Source organism: Calonectris borealis, chromosome 1 (genome assembly GCF_964195595.1).
Source record: "Calonectris borealis chromosome 1, bCalBor7.hap1.2, whole genome shotgun sequence".
Classification (NCBI taxonomy): domain Eukaryota; kingdom Metazoa; phylum Chordata; class Aves; order Procellariiformes; family Procellariidae; genus Calonectris; species Calonectris borealis.
In genome coordinates, this window is record NC_134312.1 from 127537921 (window position 1) to 127558193 (window position 20273).

A 20273-nucleotide genomic window follows, 5' to 3' on the forward strand; every position below is an offset into this window, starting at 1 on the left:
TCATTTTAAATAAATAAAAAAAAAAGAGGCTTGTTGTGAGTGTGCAAAACCTTTAGTCATTGTAGAGATGTAACTTCAAATAGCTTCAGAAGTGCAGTAGAGATATGCAGACTAATTTGTGAAGGAATAGTGTACTTTGCCATATAAGTATCAGTTCTGACCATGAAAATCTGCATCTATGAAACAGTGAGGATGCAAATTTTAGTCATAGTTTCCATCCAAAAGTGCAGGTCTTAGCTTGTATTGTCTTGCACTCACATCACTGATTTTAGCTTTCCTGTCTAGATAGAATAAAAAGTGGGAGAGGGTGAAGAATCATTTCACATGTGGAGGAAAGAATATTCCAGGGTGGTAAATGCTGATGCATTATGAAGTAGCAAATGCATAATATAATCATAGAAAACAACTTTACTGGACAAACTAACGTGGAAAAGACTTGCTTACATCACAGTCATTGGTTTCTCTGTATTCCAGAACATATCCTGCCTCACCTTATACATTGTAGAATTTAATTAAGGCAAAATAAGTTCTATTTTAATCTAAATATGTAGAACAATATGTTGGGTTTGAAGGCTCTTACAGTGTCTAGATGTGTGTGTAGCTTTCAGCCAAGTATATTCTGTAAGGTAGTGTGGAGCACAATACAGGAGTTTTTCTGTGTCACCCATCAGTTTTGTGATTTGTAATTGTAGAGTCTTAATAGAAAAGATTTTTGAGTTATTACTAACTATTACTTTTAATTGTATGTTTTCACAACATGCTCTAACTGGAATAATTGGAACTCTAGATCACTGCTTGCTTTTTGCCAGCACATTAATTGTGCCATTTATAAAACATGAGTTAGATGTTTACTAAACAACAGAAACCAAATGAGAGATTTACCCTAGCCCATCCCTCCCTCTCCCTCATCACAAAGAAAGTTTAACACTGAATATATGGAAATAACACCAACCTTTTCTGCTTGCTATTAATCTTATACAGATATTTTTTTGTTTCTTTAATAGGTTGATTTGGTAAATATTGGGAGCTCAGACATTGTGGATGGAAATCATAAGCTGACCCTTGGTTTGATCTGGAATATAATCCTCCACTGGCAGGTGAGTGACACTGCTGCTTACTTTCCATGAAGTACCTTTATTCCACTGATCTTTTTTCCATTATTATCCAGCCACAACCTACAAAGTAAACAGAGATTGCAAACGGTGTCCTAAATCAGCAAGTTTCATGGCAGTCTGTTTACATATTATCTAGGATACTAAGAATCTGAAGAAGATAAGATGAATTACTGAAAGGAAGTGACTTGCCTGTTCTGGATTTCTCTCTTCATTCAAAATTTTGTAAATAAATTTCTAATTTGACTAGAATTCTATTTCAGTTTCTTCCTTAAAGAGTAGCTAAAGTCTGGTTGTCAAGAAGCAGCCATTGTTATATAATAACCCTGTTGCTGTTACATAAGGATGAATAATTAAAAAATAATATAAAGCCAGAGTTGCACTTGGGTTTTTCTCTTTTTAAACAAAACTCAGGAGATGTTGGTTTGCTGCCTATTTCCCTCAAAGGACTGGAACAGTTCAAAGTGAATTTGCTTATTTACAGTTCTGTGGAGAAAATCTTTCTTCTTTTCCAGATTTTCTTTCAAGTTTTGAAGTGATTTGCATGATCTAGAATATGTTCGTGATTGTTCTGCCCTGTTTATAGGTTGGTACTATCTTACATATTGACAGCACTTCTGGTGAAGCAAGGCTGTAAGTTTCTTAAGAAAGGGTGCTTTTTCCTGTTGGTACCATTTTGCTTATCACAGATTGTTCTTGGCACTAAGCAGCTGGAAGCACGACAAGCTGTTGTTAAAGACTAAATTATGGACTCAGGACCACCAAACTTATCTACCACTTGTCTACAATTGGGTAAAACATCTTGTTACCTATGATAACTTATCAAGACTACTATATTTATTTGTAGTCTGTGGGAGGCCTAAAAAAAAAATAATACTACGCCGGCTAGTTGATTTAGTGCATGCTAACTGGTGCAGTTTGTGTTTGATAGTGCAATCCTGCTTTTGCAAATCCTTTCACTTTCTCATTCCAAGTACTTGCAGTCCTGAGAAGAGTCACCTAGAGGAAGTTTATCTGCCTGCATGTAAAAAACAAAGATGAGGGTTGTGTGGACAGTTATTTTGTTGCAAATGAACAGGCAAGAAGCTTTTTCCAGTTTCACATCCTGCAGCCAGGACCACATTAGGACTGTATTTGTGCATGACAACAAGACCGTCTCTTACAAAAATGTCAATCTCTTTGTGTAAAATGTAAAAAATAAAATTAAAAAAAAAAAAAGATGGTAGAAGAAAGATGCATGAAAGGAATAATGAGGCAGTACCAGTCTGAGTGGATATCAGCAGTCCAATTGAGGAGAGGCAGTGGTAGAGGCATTGCAGCAGACAAGATTTGACCCATTCTTGCCACTCTCATTTCTGTTCAGTAGAAATCTTGTGGCTTTCCGTATCCTCTGTGGTGATTATGTCCTTTCTTATCTAGCCTGTTTTTCAGATTATTATTAAAATTTTTCACTGAAATTGAACCATCGTTCTGAGTTGAGCACCTGCTGCCAAAGCTCTTTATGGTACTGAATCTATCAGAATTTCTATTTTCTTGAAGCTGCTGCCCTCTTTCTCACAGTTCTGTGATCCCAGCCTCACTGCAGCATTAACATTTAAGCAAAAACAAAACAATACCATTAATTTCTGAACTGTTACACTCGACAAAGGCTCTTAAGAGTGGAAAAACATTCTGTATCGCAGTGTGCAAGTTGTTTTGTTTTGTTTTTAAGAGCAAACTTATTTTCATGTAGAGCATGAAAAAAATCCCTAGCAAAAATTTTTGGTAAGAGTCAAAGCCAAAATCTTGACTTTCTTCAGAAAAAAAGCAAAATAATAGGCATATAGGTAAGGCAAATATTTCAGAGACAGGTGCATTTCAACAGTCAGTCAGCCTCATTTGGAAACCTATTAAAAGCATCAGGTCTGTTGTGCGCTTGTTGCAGAACCAATATTTTAATTGGAATTACATTTTATTTTATTTTGAATTATAATGGTGGAAATTAAATACTAACAGTTCTGTCAATCCACCTTGAATCAATGAGTAAAGAATATCCTTTACTTTGATAGGTGTCTTGAACATCTATGAAAATGTACTTAAAAGAGTTTTTTAAAATGTGCTTTGAAAGAGTTTAGTGGATTCTAGCTATTAAAAAGTAATCTATGCAGTCAGAATACCTGAAATATAGCAAGTGAAAAATACTAAGTTGTTCTCTCAGGGAGCTGTAAGGTCCCTATTTGACTAAGAAAAATGAAAATACCTTGCTTTGAGAATATTTTTTTTAGATTCTCTCCTTCTTCCCTCCCTCTCTTCTAGGGGCTGGCATGCTGAAGCCAAGTGCCAGTCTTATAAAATGTTAGGCGCCTGAGTGTTGGTTTTAGGTGAAATAGATGCAGTGCAAGCCTGAGATAGTGCTGTGTTCCTAGTCACCTTGCACACAGACAGCTATGCATGCACAGACTCCAGGACATGGTCCTGCAGCAGGGATATCAGAGGTCCGCTGCCGCCGTGAGCCAGGCCTGGGTGCGCTGCTTTTGGCTGCTTCTCAGTGTGGTGATGAGAATAGCAGTGCTCCCACTCTGTTCACAGCTTTCCGTTTGGCAGTTTGACATTTCGGAAGTCATCTTGGTGGTGTCTGTGTTGCCCTTTCCCCCCCTTCTATTCAAAATTGAATCTTTTCTTATTGCCATGGTATAGGTCCATTCCCCAGGAAGAGCAAGTATTTTTGTTCTCTGGAAGTTGGAGTTTCCTACACCTTAAAGCTTTGTTTCCTGCCAGGATATACTGTGTTAGAAAGGAGAGCTAACAAAGAAATGAGTACCAGAGGTCAACTCATCATTTGACAGCAAGAGGCAGAGCTTACTAGACACTTTGAAATGGCTGTAGTTTTTGAGCCTGGATGCTGAGGGAGCTTATCCATCCAGAAGCTCTTCAGGCTGACATGAACACATCTGGATGTACTACTGTTTCTGAAGTACATCTTACTGAGAAGCTTTCAAAAAGCTTCCTTCTAACCTCAATGTCAGCCAGCACTTTTTGGTGCGGATGCTGATCTTGCTTCAGGGCCCAGCCATCCTGTGGGCAGCGTGGTGCTGCGCCCACAGCGGCATGGCATGGCGTGGCATGGCATGGTGCTGCGTGGTGCTACCGAGGTGCCAGATGGGGTGGGAGGATGGCAGCACCCCTCGGGGTGCTTGGGAGGACAAGGTGACTCCAGTTGTAGAAGTGGAGTTTTCCACCATTTCTCACTGAATAGGAAGTGGCCTCAGCCTTCAGAATGAGATCAGACCCTTTTACTTCATTATTTTAAATGCCTACCATTCCCTAGGAGACAATAAAAAACCATAAATTTAAGAGTCTTCACTGCTGTGGAGAAATGCAGGAAAATGAGAGTAAATCTCTACCCATTGTCAGGGTATTAACAAGATAAGTTTGAAACTATTTTGTATTCATTTACTCAAAAGTAGTTTTTGGCTTCATCTCTTTAAATCAAAAGGAAAACTATCAGCTGGGTTCTTCTGAATAATTGCCTTCCTGGCGGCCCATTGTTTTATGCTCCTTTCTCTCATGTTAATGTCAACTTAAACACTTCCTCTTTTCTATATGTTATGAACTTTTCTATTTCTAAATCTTGTGTTTCTGCATTCATTCAGCTATCCTTTTATATGCATGTGTGTTGTATTTTTCAAATGTTACAGTTTGATTATAATATCCTGATAAATCTGCATTCGTAAATACAAGCACATGATAAAAATCCAAAATGAACAATGAAATCCTGGTTTGGACAATTCTCCATTACCATAATTTCAATATTTTCTAGTCTTTCATATTGTTTAAGTTTGGTGCAATAGATGCTAATCTCAAAACTTTTCTTCTGTTTGGCACCTGGATTCATGAAAAACAAAATTTTATATTTTGATAGTAGTGAAGGGTTTTTGCCTGGAAGTACAGGAGGCAAATCTCTCAGCTCTTGCTGAATTATGTGAATCTACTTTGGCAGCTCTCAATAATGAAGACACTAAAAATATTAACAAGAAACTCAAAATACCCACTCAGACATATGAAGCAAAACTAAAGAGTATATTTCCTAATTGTCTTAAACTCTTTACTTTCTGTCTCCTGGTGTAGAAATGGAGGCAACTATAAAATGCTGCTATTCTTATCTGACAGAATTTTAGATTCATTTTCATTGGTGCAAATTACAATCGTAGACTAAAGTCAGGAATGTGTCCCATGAAATTTATAAAGGATCAGTTTCTTCTCCCATCTCAGAAATTAATAACATATAAAGTTCACTTTATACCTAAGTCTCAAAAGGAAAATTGAAGGCATTGATGCTCTTCGGGTAGTATGCATCAGAGATGTAAAACCAAGACATTCTTTTAGTAATTCATATCTTCACTTATTCAAATGATTGAATTAATTACTGTGAAACTAGCAAGCAACTTACCAGACTGAATAAATTGGTATCTGGTTTTTTTCTACAGTATCATAGTAATTAATTTTTTTGTTGTTGATTATTCTTTGAGATTACATCTTTTGCATGTTATCTTATGTTTTTTACAATTTCAAAGAGGTCCATTCTTTATGATAAAGTAGCTTCTGCACTGAATGTTGGTCTTCGACTGATACTGGCTGCAGAGCAATTCAAGTGGAGAATTATAATGAAATTATATACTCCATAAGTGAATAAGCAACAATAAGCAACTTTATAGTTAAATTATATCTTAGGCAGTATTTTAAAAGAGCTTCTAATCTTTACAAGATACATGGAGAAAGTAATCATTTAAAAGGGATTACTTTACAGGAAAATAAATTATGGACTTCTTAATAGCAGTTTTGGGTGCTCTTTCACTAGTAAAGAAGTTGCTAAGAAATATATAATTGACTGCATTACGTCAAACTCCAGGCTAATATTTTTAGAAGCCCTCAGAATTAATGACTTTTTGTGAAATAATAACTGTAGGTCCGTGAGCTTTCTCTAATGAAAGAGGAATATTAACTATTCATTAAAAAAAATTTAAAAATGAAACATATACAATACTCCTAATGCATGCAATGAAATTCACTTTTCATCCAAGTGCATGTATGCACATATAGTTTGCACATTTTTGTCAAAAACATTATCTACTGTGCACTGACCACATTTATTTTGCCTTGGTACTTATTTCAACTCTGTCAATGAGAGAAGAATGTTTTTCATCTTTTTATCAACTTTTGTTATAATGTATCATATTAACTAAGGATATATTTCCAGAGGAAAGAAAACCATAAGGAGAAATACTTAGTTTGAACAAACTCTGTTCCCATAAGTGGTGCAAACAAATGTGCCTTTTCTGTTCATGCACGGAACATTCCATGTGGTACAGGGATGAATGTACTGAATGCATCAGCAATGGTGACCAACAAGTCAATATCAGTTGTCTGTAAGCATTCAGACTTGACTGCTATCATTATACTGTGACACCAAGTATGTTCTGTAATTACTTAGGAGGCTTTTCTTTAAGGCTTAAATCTAGGCAACTGAAGGTTTTTTTGTGTCAAAAAAAAAAAGTCAGCTTTAATGAGTAAGTTCAATCATTGATGAAATTCTGTCTCTTATTGCAGGTCAAAGATGTAATGAAAAACATCATGGCTGGACTGCAGCAGACAAACAGTGAAAAGATTCTGTTGAGCTGGGTCCGCCAATCGACTCGTAATTACCCACAGGTCAATGTTATCAATTTCACCAGTAGCTGGTCTGATGGATTGGCTTTCAATGCACTCCTCCACAGTCATAGGTAGGAAAACTAACCTTTCATTATTTCAGTGAGCTTGTAACAGATGGCTGTAACAGGGCTTGAGGATGGTATATCTATTATGTGGGGTTTTTAGCTGCTTCCTGTGTGGGCGTTTCAGCATTCTTTTAAATGGCCGTCTGTTTGCTTTGACCTGGGTGCCGTATTTAGTGTCAGACTGAATCCTCTTCTGGAGGGAAAGGGTCTGAGCTTTTCACAGCGCAAACCGAATATGCTCAGTTCAGATCCTTTTCTGAAATTTCAGTGTATATACCAAGTAGATAGTCTCAAGGAGTACAGGCTTGGAAACTTTTGAGAAGAGCAAGGAATAGATCCAAAACTAAGTCTTTGAGGTTGTCCTAGAGGGAGAAGGAGATTTTCCTGTGGGGACTTAGAGGGGGAAAATGTTTGTTGAAAGCCTCTGACAGTTGATGAATTGAAAGTATGGATTTGCCGCAAAAGGACACAGCTGGAGAAGGTAGCCTTTGTTTTCAAAACCTTTCATGTTGTTCCCCCAGCTGAATTGAGTTTTCACCCTCTCTCAGAAGTTGTCTTGTTCTAGTCTATGCTGTATAAAACTCTATCGTTAGAGATTCAGAGTTCTCTGGTGGTTCTGTGTACTTGGCTTAAGGAAAACGTGCAAGCCAACCTATCTTAAAGGTGTAGTTCTTGCCACTACTGGTTTTAAAGCAGTACTTATTTTTCCAGTGTGGTAAACCTCCTGATCTCTCTTCTCCTACTTCTATATCTCTCTCTTAAAGGAGGATGTCATGCACGGTGGGCTGATTGCTCCAAATTATCTGTGAGTTGAGTTTTTGAACAGTTAAATGGGGATGTTCTGTTCAGTAAGAGATAACAGGGATTTATAAGATATTAGTACAAGTCAGGCCATTATTTTTTTTTTAGTTGCATTAAAGGCTTAAAATAAAATAAGGCGAAATACTTCTAAAAGCATAGTCTGAGACAATATATGCCTTCCAACTTAGCAGTGAAGAGCTGCAGATATTTCTTTCCAAAATTTTCACTGGCTCGTAATTGTTTCTGAATGAAACTGTCTGATTAAGTCTACTGCTGTTGTAGTCCGAAGACTAACACTGACAGCCATTTACAGTGGCTATGCCTTACACCACCATCCCAGGCACAGTGGGTATCTCTTGCTGTGAGTCTATTTTTTCACCCTCCATATGCCTGGGAGTCTTGAGTAGATCTGACTGAACTAAGGTCTAGGAACTTTCAATTACAAGTGTTGTATGCGTGTCATGTTAGGAATAAGAATTTGTTATACTCTAAAAGGGCTTCATGTATGTCTTTCACCTGCATTAGTATTTGTGACATTAACAATTGGCTTTCCCACCATCCTGCTGTTACTCTGCCGTTCATGCGCTCACACCTTCTTGGTGCTGGTGCAAGTGTTTATGCAGGTATTAGGAGAACTGTGTTTGGGGAGCTACATAAGAAAAGAACTAAAATATAGTGACTATGTCACTCATTTTTGATAACTACTTTATTCATTGGTCATTCATTAAAATGTGGTTTGGTGGTTTTTTTCCAAACATTCTCTAAACTTACTTTTTTTGTTATTTCCACTGATGATAATTTCTCATTTTAATTTGCTTTGTCTCTCATTTCATCAGTGGTTTCATGCTGACGGACTCGAATATAAGAATGCAATTATCCTGTAGAAATCAATGAATCTCTTTCTTTCTAAAGATCCGATTCCATACTTGTAGATGATTAAATAAAAAAAACCCAAAAACCAACAACAACAACAACAAAAAACCAAAAAAAACCAAAATAAAAAAAATTAAACAAAGCTTTGTGTGGGATACTCTTCTCTCTGCATCACTTACCTTCACAGAAGCTTTGTTACAGTGTGGGATCTTACACATAATTTCTGTGGGCATGAGTACCTTTTCGTCTTCCTAAAACATTGTCTATACACAGCCTTATTAAGTGGGAAAATGCTGTTTTTAACTCAAACAGCAGTTAAATCACACAGGAACTCTGTGATACAAAAAGGACTGATTCCTACTACTTTTGGTGGTACAGTGCTGCCTCTGTTGCATTGGATACAGCTGGGGAAGAAAAAATATATACACCTCAAAGGGAAAATACTTTATTTAAAAAATGCCAAAAAATAGTTATGCTGAAATTATATTGGATAACTAATTATTACTGTAGACTCAAAGGTTAAAACCAGTAGTACTCTATGGCATTGTAACTACCTTGATTTCATTTTCAGCAAATCAGTGCAGCAGAAAGCAGATCTTTTCACCTAGACACAATATCAGACTGCCTTTTTCCTGATTAGGGTGTCTGTTACTCAGATATTCAGATTGCGAGCTCTACAGGACCATGTAATATCACCTGGTGTCTGAAATCAGTAATTGGAAATTCCTTTTTGTCCCTCTCTGTAAGAAGAGCTCCAGAAGTATGAGCAGAGGCTCTTACACAGGAGCAGTCCCTGGTTGGGGAAGGCAGTTGCCTGCCTAAGCCACATTGGGACTGTCTAGACAAATGTCTAAGTGTCTGTATGGCATACTTTATGCACTGCTGTGTTCAGTTCAGTGCAAAGTTCACCAATTGTGAACATTCATTTCCTGCTCACTACAATTTATGCACTTTATTCAGGTTTTCTAAAACAGGGCTGCAAAACTTAAGCTCGCTTTTACTCTTCTTGTGTCTGCTGCCGTAAATCTTGCATAGCTTTCTGCACAGTGAGTCTATCTCCAATAGAAGTGAAAAACAATTGCTCCACAGAAGTCTTGTCTCTTGCCCAGTAGTTAGTGCACTCATCTGGGAAATGGAGAGTGTGCATTCAGATTCCCTGAGGCAAGTAAGACTCCAAGACACACCAGTTGTCTTCTGGACTTTAATCACTAAGTTATTCTGCAAAAGCCTCAGAGGAAGACCTAATGTTCTCTGAATCCCTGAGTCAGCCATTTTTAAGATGAACTTCTGTGCTTAGTGTTTCCTCTATCTTGATTTTTGGTGACTTTGCACTTCATGCTCAGTGTGCGGGAGCACTGCATTGCCCTTCAAGATTCAAGATGCAATCAATAAAATAGGTACACTAAGACACTGTGAGTATACAGGAGCACCTAGGTCTATCCTAAAAGAATAAAAAACCTTCTCTAAGAAGTGTTGACACCTAATTTAGTCACTCTAAAATGCAGGTGCCTACTTGTTGGGTGTCAGAGTGTCTTGGTTTCGTGCCTAAAGATGACAGTTTGAATATACACTTAAGAAAAGTTGATCAACACTGGTTTACATGAAATCTCAGAGAAACCTGGTGTCTCACACATCCTATGCTTTATTAATATTTTGTGGTTTACGTACATAGAATGACAAGCTCTCTGAAGACAAACACTTTTTAATTTAGCTCCTCTGTTTTCCCTGTTCGATTTTCTGTTTCTCCAGTTCTCCTGTTCTACTTCTTTCTCTTCCATTTCCTTGTTCTCCATAAAGTTTGGTCCAGATGCGCTCTTCTTTTTCCTGTCTTCCTCTGAGTTTATTTCTCTGTATTTCATTAAGTCACTTTTTCCATTGTCTTTTTTCCTCCTTCACTACTGTCCCTTTCTACAATACCTTTCAGCACCTCTCTTTCTCCCAGCAATTTTCATATCAAAATGGGCTGTTGAAGAAAAACAAGGATTTGTTGCTCTAATTGTCAGGACAGCTATGGTTGTCTTTATGGTTATTTAGGAAATAACCTAGTACATATATAAAATACATTGGTGGAAAATTTCATTTTTAAAGATTTAAAATATATGTTCATCATTAAAGACTTTCATGATTTAATTGTCAAAAATAGTCTTTACTGCAAATAGTAGCTTCTCCTTTTGACACTGAAGTCTTTGAGTTTAGCCTTTCCTTCAGGTTTATTTCAGAGGTAAGTCATAAGCCTTCCATGTTGTCCCTCAGGCTGTATTTTGTGTGCACAGTCTTTGTCACATTTAGGTGTTCTCAGGAATGGAAGCAGAATTAGTCAAAAAAATGGCTGGCCATAGTTTGAAAATCAGGTATGATAATGAACTCATATGGTGGACCTGGTGCCCGGTGTGTGTATTTTTTGCCAATTTTAGCACTATTCCTGGACTGCCTGCTACCAAAAAAAGGCCAATAAAACAAATAAAAATCTCTCCAACACTGAAAGAATGATGCTAGCCAAATTTTTCCGTAGCACTTAGGCTCTCGGAAAGTAAGGGAAAATTTCCTGGTAGCATTAAAGTAATTTCTTTTTGACATCTATAGGAATCAGTCTCTTACAATATGCAAACATTAAATTTTCTTTTCTAAACTCAGTCCTATTTAATTTGCTTTTAAAAACAGTGCTTCATAATACTTTTATGGTATAATGTTAAGAATGGTATTTTCACAGAAAGTAGTAAGCTAATAAGATCAGTTACTACATGCTGTGGTTAGTCCTATTGTGTATCTAAACCACACTAGTATTTTTACAATTAGATTAGATAATTAGAGGTAGACTTACATTTCTTCTTGGTTTTGATATTAACACTCTCTGGAGTCGCTACTAACAATATATTCCATATGTCCATCTGGTCTTTAAAAAAACCAAACCCTTAGCCTCTCTTACATCATGTTTGTGTGCTTTTCTAAGTATATCATTCAATTTGATTGCTAAACAGTATTTACCTGTTTCACCATAAAGTATCCAGGCTGAGTGATTGTGTGAAACATTTGTGGACAGGCACTGCATTATAGAAAATATCATTATATTCATCATAGTCATAGTTGAGATCCTCATTGTCAAGGAATAAACACACTGGAAAGTTGTTATACCTTGGTCTTTCTTCTGTTTATACCACTTATATTTTAGATATCTGCCCTCCAAAAACATCCTAGATAGTACTAAATCATCTTCATTCATGGTTCAGGTGCAAAAAGCTCAAGAATGGAGGAAAAAGGAGTTAAGGCAGCCAAGTTCATCCTTGTTGAATTCCCACAGCAATATACGGGCACAAGCACAATGACTCCAACTCCAAAATTCCTTGAACTCCTGAGACATGGAAGGCTTAAATGCTATTATTAAGGAGAGGATACTGGCTTTACATGAATCACCAAAAAGATCTAATATGGTTCCTTTTACTTTGATGGTTGATAATAATTAAATAACTGCATGCCTTAAATAATAAAACAAAATCAAACCAATCCCTATCCTTTAAGTGGTGATACTTTAATTTCTCTTATATAATGTGTTCGGTGATGGGTAGGTGGCTTTTTGGGTTTGTTTTTTTTTTTTTTTTTTAAGGTTCAGACAGTACTGTAGAATTTGTATCTGGATGAATATTCTCAGCTCCTCCTCGAAGGGATTAAAAGAAAGTAAGAGACTAGGATGAAGCACTAGCTAGGTAGATATAATACATTGTGAGAGCAGTACTCTCAGTGGGAAGCTTTATCTCTCATAGTCTTTTAACCCACCATTCCCTTGCTTACGTCTGACTGTTTTGTTTTGATCAGATATTTCTAATGTCCTTTCTCTGCCATTTTACAAAGGGGTTACTTTGGGTAGACGTTCCCATTTGTATAATCACCATCTCTCTATGGACATTTAGACTTTTTAGCAATTGCTTTTAATACCGAGTGTGAGGAGCAGTGGAGCATGGGTTACTTGGCAAAGATACAAAGGCACATCAGTGAGCCCAAGCTGCGAATTTTCAGAATATAAACTTGGGATATGGTTCCTTGAATGGCATGTTCTGCATTGAACTGAATAAATAAGGCAGCAGCTGTGGAGTGGCACCATCACACTAGGAATATAGGGAAACTAAAATATTTTGCTAAGGAAGAGAGGTCAGTCCTGGTACAGTTGAAACTCTCCCTAGTTCAGGCTCCAGATCACAGGCAGCTTTCCCTGTTTACTTCTTGTAATCTTTTTCCTCCAGATGGGTATCAGAGAGAGCTTTGCCTCTTTCCTCTAACTTTGTTGAGACTTCCCCCCCCCCCCCGCCGGCCCTTTAATCAGGATTTTGAAGTGGGAACAAGTGGCATTCATTAGCTTTTTCATTGCTTCTTTAAATGCTTGAACATAGGCCAGGTGACTGCCTTAGAAATGAGCACTTCACTACAGCTGTTTCTGCTTCACGGTGGCAGAGTGGGAAGGGGGAGAAGGAAAATGGCATTAAAAAGAGGTCCTGGATAAAAGAAGCAAAAGTTTGTCTTCAGTAAGTTAAAGGAAAAGTGAAAGCAATGGTATGAAGAGGTATAAAAATACTTTTATTGTAACAAATCACTAGGTTACATGCTACTTACTGGCTCCTGGTTTGTTTTAATTGTGAGAGTACTGAAGACATAGACAAGATTTTCTTGTACAAACAAAGCTAAAACAATAACAAACCCACAACTTTTCTCTTGAAAAGGAGATGGTAACTTTTATGATCTAAATGTGGCTCCTTTCTACATACACTGATGGAAATTTTTTGTGAATTAAATCTGTAAGTTGCTCTTTTGCTAAATTATTTTGTCATGTCCCAATTCTAAATAGTATTATAACCTTAGCTAGTTGTTAATACAGTGTAAGAAAATGGTCTATTAAAACATGTATGGTGTTTCTTTGTGATGTTCATAATTACCTTTGTGTAATTATTTTTTACGAAAAGTTATGCAAGTTATAAACATTGCAGTTTTAAAGGCTTGTGATACTTTAGAAATGAATCACTTCAGAAATTCTGAAGAAATGAAAACAGTACATCCTGTGATGTTAAAGTATCTTCAAAATGTTTCACTTCCTTCCTTCAGAATTCTCCCTCTGGAGTGCATGCTTTGTTTCTCTCACTTTTCTTGAATCTACACCTTGCAAAATTCATTACCTCTTCAGGTTTCACTGCCATATGAATCTTAGATGTATTAACTTCAGATTCATATGGAAAAAACTTATTTGAATGAATAAACATGTTCTTTAGTAAGTTAAGAAACCAACCCCCAGAAATTCTGTTTATTTTTTCTTCACTGCTTATAAACTCTTGTGGGGGTTATTTGGTCATAACATATCTGCACTCATGAATATTAGCTTTCCAATTTTGACAAAGATTTAGCAGGTGGTCTCTGAGGAAAAATAAGAGTAAACTTTGAAGATGTGTCTTGAAACTGTATTGCTGATAGGGGCTGTGGCTAGGAACAGAGCATTGTGATGGGATGGAGTTACTGGACATAATTGTCTGCTGCCTCTGAGTTTTGTTTTGTTGCTTGCTTTAAATTGAATGGTAACCTGTTGCTTTTTGTAGTAACTGTGGTTTGTCTTATCTGTGACTCTAATTTCTGCATGGAGATACGTCTGGGTTTATTTGGCCTTAGTATACTCCAGATGCAATTTTCTTACCCTGGCTGATCTACTTCCACCATAAATTATGTAATTGGTTGGGGAAAAAAAAAAGTCCCTTTTATATTTTATGACTAACTATTTTCCCTGCAAATATATTTTGAAAAACTTCAGGTTTGTTTTCCCCTTTCTTTTTTCTTTCTTTTTTTTCTTTTTCTTTCTGCTAGTTATAGGAAAGAACTGCAGGTACAAAAATTACCTCGTGTTCGATATAATTTTAATTTTACAATACAAAACTTCTCCATTTAAGCCTTTAATCCTTTCAGTTTTGACTTTCCATGATCTTGTCATAAACTAATACAAGATCAGTGCTGTTTTAGCTGATCAGTGAGCGGCTAGATGGAGTTCAACATGTTCTAGTTAATTCTAACTTCTTTGAACATGCATATGCTTGTATGTGTTCAAGGAGAGGAGTGACGACTGCTACTTATGTCTCCTTGGCTTTACTCCCTGTCAGACATGAACCAAGCTGCAGAAGTGAGGACAAATTTCCTCTCCCTTTGTACAATTTGAACAATATGGAGAGAGCAAAGGCAGAGAATCAGTATTCCATTTTATTTCTTTTCACTACTATTTCATATCTGCTCACCCCTGTATTTAAAACTCCTTAGAAAGCTAATAATAGTTGTTATTTGAAAATCTGTTTCAGTGTTGTTTCAGGGATTTTTTAGAGCTATTTGCCATATACCACAATTCTTAATCTTCTAGGCTGTAATATCTCCTGCAATAATACTTGGTGGTATTGACGCATAAATATACTCAGCGAAACATCTAGTCACTTGACGCTTCAAGCTGACATTATGACACTCTTATTCTAGTGATGGTGCTACTGAAATGTGTATACTCAAGTATTCTTTCAACAAAGAGAAAATCTAGAAAGTTAAATTGCTGTTGGAATAGGGAGAGCTTTTTGAATTTTTAAGCTTTTTTAATTAAGTTGATGCTTGTCAGACCTGAGTTACAGTAGGTGGCTATATACTTTTAAGTTGGCTTGGAATCTGTGCTGTCTTCCTTATGTACAATACTAAGAAAATCCATAAGAAACTTGTCAGTGACTTACTGAAGCTTACTACTTCTCTTTTATAGCTGTGTCTCGGAGGGTTCACATTTTTGCCATCTGTAGTAAGTGTGAAAAGAGAGATGCTGTGTATGCTCTACACAGGCACACGCATATGCAGTAGAGCTAGTAAGCATGCAAATTCAACCAAGGTGTTATACAACATGATGTTATCTGAAACTTTGTTATTGAAACTTTTGTGTTTGAGTGCTTGTGTGTTTGGTTTTTTTTTTAAAAAAATCATTCTCTCTGTGTCTTATATTGAGACTCCTACCTCTACAGAAGATGTGATGATAATAGTCTTGGTGTATCTGGACACATTAACTCGAAAATATCCTCCTGGATTATGCAATTGAGAAGTTGGATGAAATTGAACATCTAAGATATTATTAATGATGACAGAGGTTTTTCAAGAGGAATAAGACAATATTGTGTCATTCCTCAGTGAATAATTCTGAATGTTCTTGTTCTTGCCCAGTGGAGTCCTGACTGGTTAGAAGAAAGCATGTTCCTGTATATAAAATCTTATATCACCAAACGAGTCATGATTGTGTGACGATAATGTGTTGCTCTGAGCAGCACAAATGTGATTAGAACTTCAGACCAAATCCCTGCAAAAACCTTTTGGGGGGAAGGTAGTCCCTCGGATATCTTTCTTTTCTTTCCTTGTCCTAAAAGCTTTTGTCACTGAATAATCTTTTTACACCGTATTCTCTGTAGTATTTGTGCAACACATCCTTGCAGAGCTTTTTAAGAAAGTCATAATAGATAGCTTTGTGGTTACTACAGTGTTCTCTTTGCTAAATTTTTTATGTATAAGCTTATGCATCCTATGCCATATGCCAGCCAAAAAGTGTTAAATTTGGAGACAATAAAGAATGGAAGAATATCCATATGCCTATAGAGTAAGGTGTAGGAGTGTGATGGGTTTACCCCAGTCAGCAGCTGAGCACCTACACAGGCACTTGCTTGCTTCTCTCCCTGCTCCCTTGGGATGTGGAAGAGAATAGGAAAAGCAAAAGCAAGAAAACTTATGAGTCGAAATAGAGACCATTTCATGAATGAAGGAAAGAAGAAAAGAAGAACAAGTGATGCAAAGGCAGTAACTCAGCATCTCCCACAAGTAGACTGATGCCCAGCCAGTCTCCAAGCAGCAGCCACCTTGAAAGAGAAAACCCCTCACCCCCCTCTTTCTTTACCCCAGTATTTATTGCTGAGCAAGTTATATAGTATGGAGTATCTGTTTGGCCAGTTTGGGTCACCTGTCCTGGCTGCGTCCTCTTCCAGCTTCTTGTCCACCCCCAGCCTACTCACTTGAGGGAAGCAGGGGGGGACAGGGAGGAAGAAAAGCTCTTGATCCTGTCTAAGCACGGTTCAAAAATAGCCAAATAATTGGTTTATTATTAACACTGTTTAACCACAAATCCATCACATGGACCGCTATGAAGAATGTTAACTCCATCCCAGTCATATGTGGTACAAGGAGGATGGCAAAAAATTGTGCAGACATAATCTGTATTTTGAAAATGCCTGCGTTTTAGAACACAAACCAGTTTATGAGATCACAGGCTTAATGCATCCATGACTAGAAACAGAGATTATCACCTAAGTTTCCTCTCCCTTCCCCATCCTGCCCCCAGCCAAATTTAATCTTTTGAAGTTAAAATCATAGAATTGTTTAGGTTGGAAAAGACCTTTGAGATCATCAAGTCCAACTGTTAACCTAGCACTGCCAAGTCCACCACTAAACCAAGTCCCTAAGCACCACATCTACATGTCTTTTAAATACCTCCAAGGATGGTGACTCAACCTCTTCCCTGGGCAGCCTGTTGCAATGCTTGACAACCCTTTCGGTGAAGAAACTTTTCCTAATATCCAATCTAAACCTCCCATGGTGCAACTTGAGGCCATGTACTCTCATCCTATCGCTGGTTACTTGGGAGAAGAGACCAATACCCACCTCGCTACAACCTCCTTTCAGGTAGTTGTAGAGAGCTATAAGGTCTCCCCTGAGCCTCCTTTTCTCCAGACTAAACAAACCCAGTTCCCTCAGCCGCTCCTCATAAGACTTGTGCTCTAGACCCTCCACCATCTTCGTTGCTCTTCTTTGGTGCTCCAGCACCTCAATGTCTTTCTTGTAGTGAGGGGCCTTAAACCAAACACAGTATTTGGCCTCACCAGTGCCAAGTACAGGGGGACGATCACTTCCCTAGTCCTGCTGGCCACTATTTCTGATACAGACCAGGATGCCGTTGGCCTTCTTGGCCACCTGGGCACACTGCCGGCTCATGTTCAGCTGGCTGTCGACCAGTACCCGCAGGTCTTTTTCTATGAGGCAGCTCTCCAGCTACTTATCCCCAAGCCTGTAGCGCTGCATGGGGTTGTTGTGACCCAAGTGCAGGACCCAGCACTTGGCCATGTTGAAGGTCATACAACTGTCCTTAGCCCATTAATCCAGCCTGTCCAGATCCCTCTGCAGAGCCTTCCTACCCTCGAGCAGATCAACACTCCCACCCAGCTTGGTGTCGTCTGCAAACTTACTGAGGGTGTACTCATTCCCCTCATCCAGATCATTGATAAAGATATTGAACAAGACTGGCCTCAATATTGAGCCCTGGGGAACACCACTTGTGACCGGCCACCAACTGGTTTTAACTACATTCACCACAACTGTTTGGGCCTGGCCATCCAGCCAGTTTTTTACCCAGCAAAGAGTACGCCCATCCAAACCATGAGTAGCCGGTTTCTTCAGGAGAATGCTGTGGGAAACGGTGTCAAAGGCTTTACTAAAGTCTAGGTAGACCACATCCACAGCCTTTCCCTCGTCCACTAGGCAGGTCACCTTGTCATAGAAGGAGATCAGGTTAGTCAAGCAGGACCTGCCTTTCATAAACGCATGCTGACTGGGCCTGATCGCCTGGTTGTCCTGTACATGCCATGTGATGGCACTCAAGATGATCTGCTCCGTAACTTTTCCTGGCACCAAGGACGGACTGACAGGCCTGTAGTTCCCCAGATCCTCCTTCTGGCCCTTCTTGTAGATGGGCGTCACATTTGCTAGCTTCCAGTCAACTGGGACCTCCCCGGTTAGCCAGGACTGCTGATAAAGGATTAAAAGTAGCTCGGTGAGCACTTCTGCCAGCTCCCTCAGTACCCTTGGGTGGATCCCATCCATCCCCGTAGACTTGTGTTGTGGATGGAGCGAGAGAGAGAGATGCACTTCACTCGTAAAAGAGAAGTAGCAATATGTTTATTCATGTAAGACAGCGATTTAACAAAGTTTGATAGTAAATGCAACAGTGAGTTAGCAAGATTCGATGGCAAGGTACACTTGATTATTTACTGCATAGAGAACAAGGTCAGACAAAACTGTCAGGGAGACCCTCTCGTTGAGTTACGAGGTTCAAAAAGGACCCCCTTGCTTTCTAAACTCCTTCTCAGAGAGGAGTCTAGGTGCGGCTGGATCCAGCCCTAGTCCCAGACTTGGTCAATGGTTTGTGTCTAAAGGATTATATATGCGCAATCAATCCTTTATATCATTTAGCTAAGATTTCCAAGTTTAGCATGCTATTAGTCACTTACTGAGGATCTGTTGTGGCAAGGAATCTCTCAACCTTGAGGAGTAACCTTGAGAGGCGTCCCTACTCATGGGGAGATCCTGGCGTGCAGCCCAGTGCCGTGCAGGAGAGCTTAAAGGGCTCTTGGACTGCCCACTATTTATAGGGGTAAGATGATTGACTCACAGTCATATTTACATACCAACTGTAGACATTAGTTTCTTCCAAATTTGGCTTGAGTCGGACCTTGACTAGCACTGTGGTTAGGTGGATGCATTGCCTATTGTGTTGTTACCTGTCTCCCCTGAATCCACTTTGAGCTGGATGTATCCAACAAGACCAGACACATCCATCACGGTCGCCACAAGTGGTTATCACTTGTGCAGGGTTGTGGGAAGAGGTCAGGTTACGGGCAGGGGGAGCACAGTGTCACAACTTGTGTACATCTAAGTGGTGTAGCAGGTCACTAACCATTTCCCCTTGGATTATAGGGGCTTCATTCTGCTCCCCGTCCCTGTCTTCCAGTTCAGGGGGCTGCATACCCAGAGAACAACTGGTCTTACTAGTAAAGACTGAGGCAAAGAAGGCATTAAGTACCTCAGCCTTTTCCTCATCCTTTGTCACTATGTTCCCCCCCCCCCCCGCATCCAATAAAGGATGGAGATTCTCCGTAGCCCTCCTTTTGTTGCTGATGTATTTATAGAAACATTTTTTATTGTCTTCTACAGCAGTAGCCAGATTAAGTTCTAGCTGGGCTTTGACCCTTCTAATTTTCTCCCTGCATAACCTCAAAACATCCTTGTAGCCCTCCTGAGTTGCCTGCCCCTTCTTCCAAAGGTCATAAACTCTCCTTTTTTTCCTGAGTTCCAGCCAAAGCTCTCTGTTCAGGCAGGCTGGCCTCTTCCCTGCTCACTCATCTTTTGGCACATGAGTACGAGAATATTTCCTTCTTGAAGAATGTCCAGCCTTCCTGGACTCCTCTGCCCTTCAGGACTGCCTCCCAAGGGACTCTGGCAACCAGGCCCCTAAACAGGCCAAAGTCTGCCCTCCTGAAGTCCAAGGTAGTAGTTCTGCTAACCCTCCTCCTTACTTCTCCAAGAACCAAAAACTCTATCATTCTATCATCGCTGTGCCCAAGACAGCCTCCAACCACATCACCCACAAGTCCTTCTTTGCTCGCAAAAAACAGGTCCAGCGGCGTGCCTTCCCTAGTTGCCTGCCTCAGCAGCTGTGTCAGGAAGTGATCTTCCACACACTCCAGGAACCTCCTAGACTGTTTCCTCTCTGCTGTATTGTATTTCCAGCAGACACCTGGTAAGCTGAAGTCTCCCACAGGAACAAGGGCTAGCGATTGTGAGACTCCTCCCAGCTGCTTATAGAGTATTTCGTCTGCCTCTTCATCCTAGTTGGGTGGTCTATAACAGACTCCCATCATGATATCTGCCTTGTTGG

At 39.0% G+C, this 20273-nt stretch overlaps 1 protein-coding gene across 2 annotated transcripts in view; it reads left to right on the top strand.

Annotated features, from left to right (window-relative positions):
• The window catches only part of DMD (dystrophin), a 1244291-nt gene that overhangs the window by 290408 nt on the left and 933610 nt on the right, over positions 1–20273 (top strand). For both annotated transcript variants that reach the window (XM_075174519.1, XM_075174510.1), the window contains exons 5-6: positions 1005–1097; positions 6699–6871. In XM_075174519.1, the coding sequence (XP_075030620.1) occupies positions 1005–1097; positions 6699–6871 (266 nt within the window). The remainder of the gene's footprint in view (positions 1–1004; positions 1098–6698; positions 6872–20273) is intronic.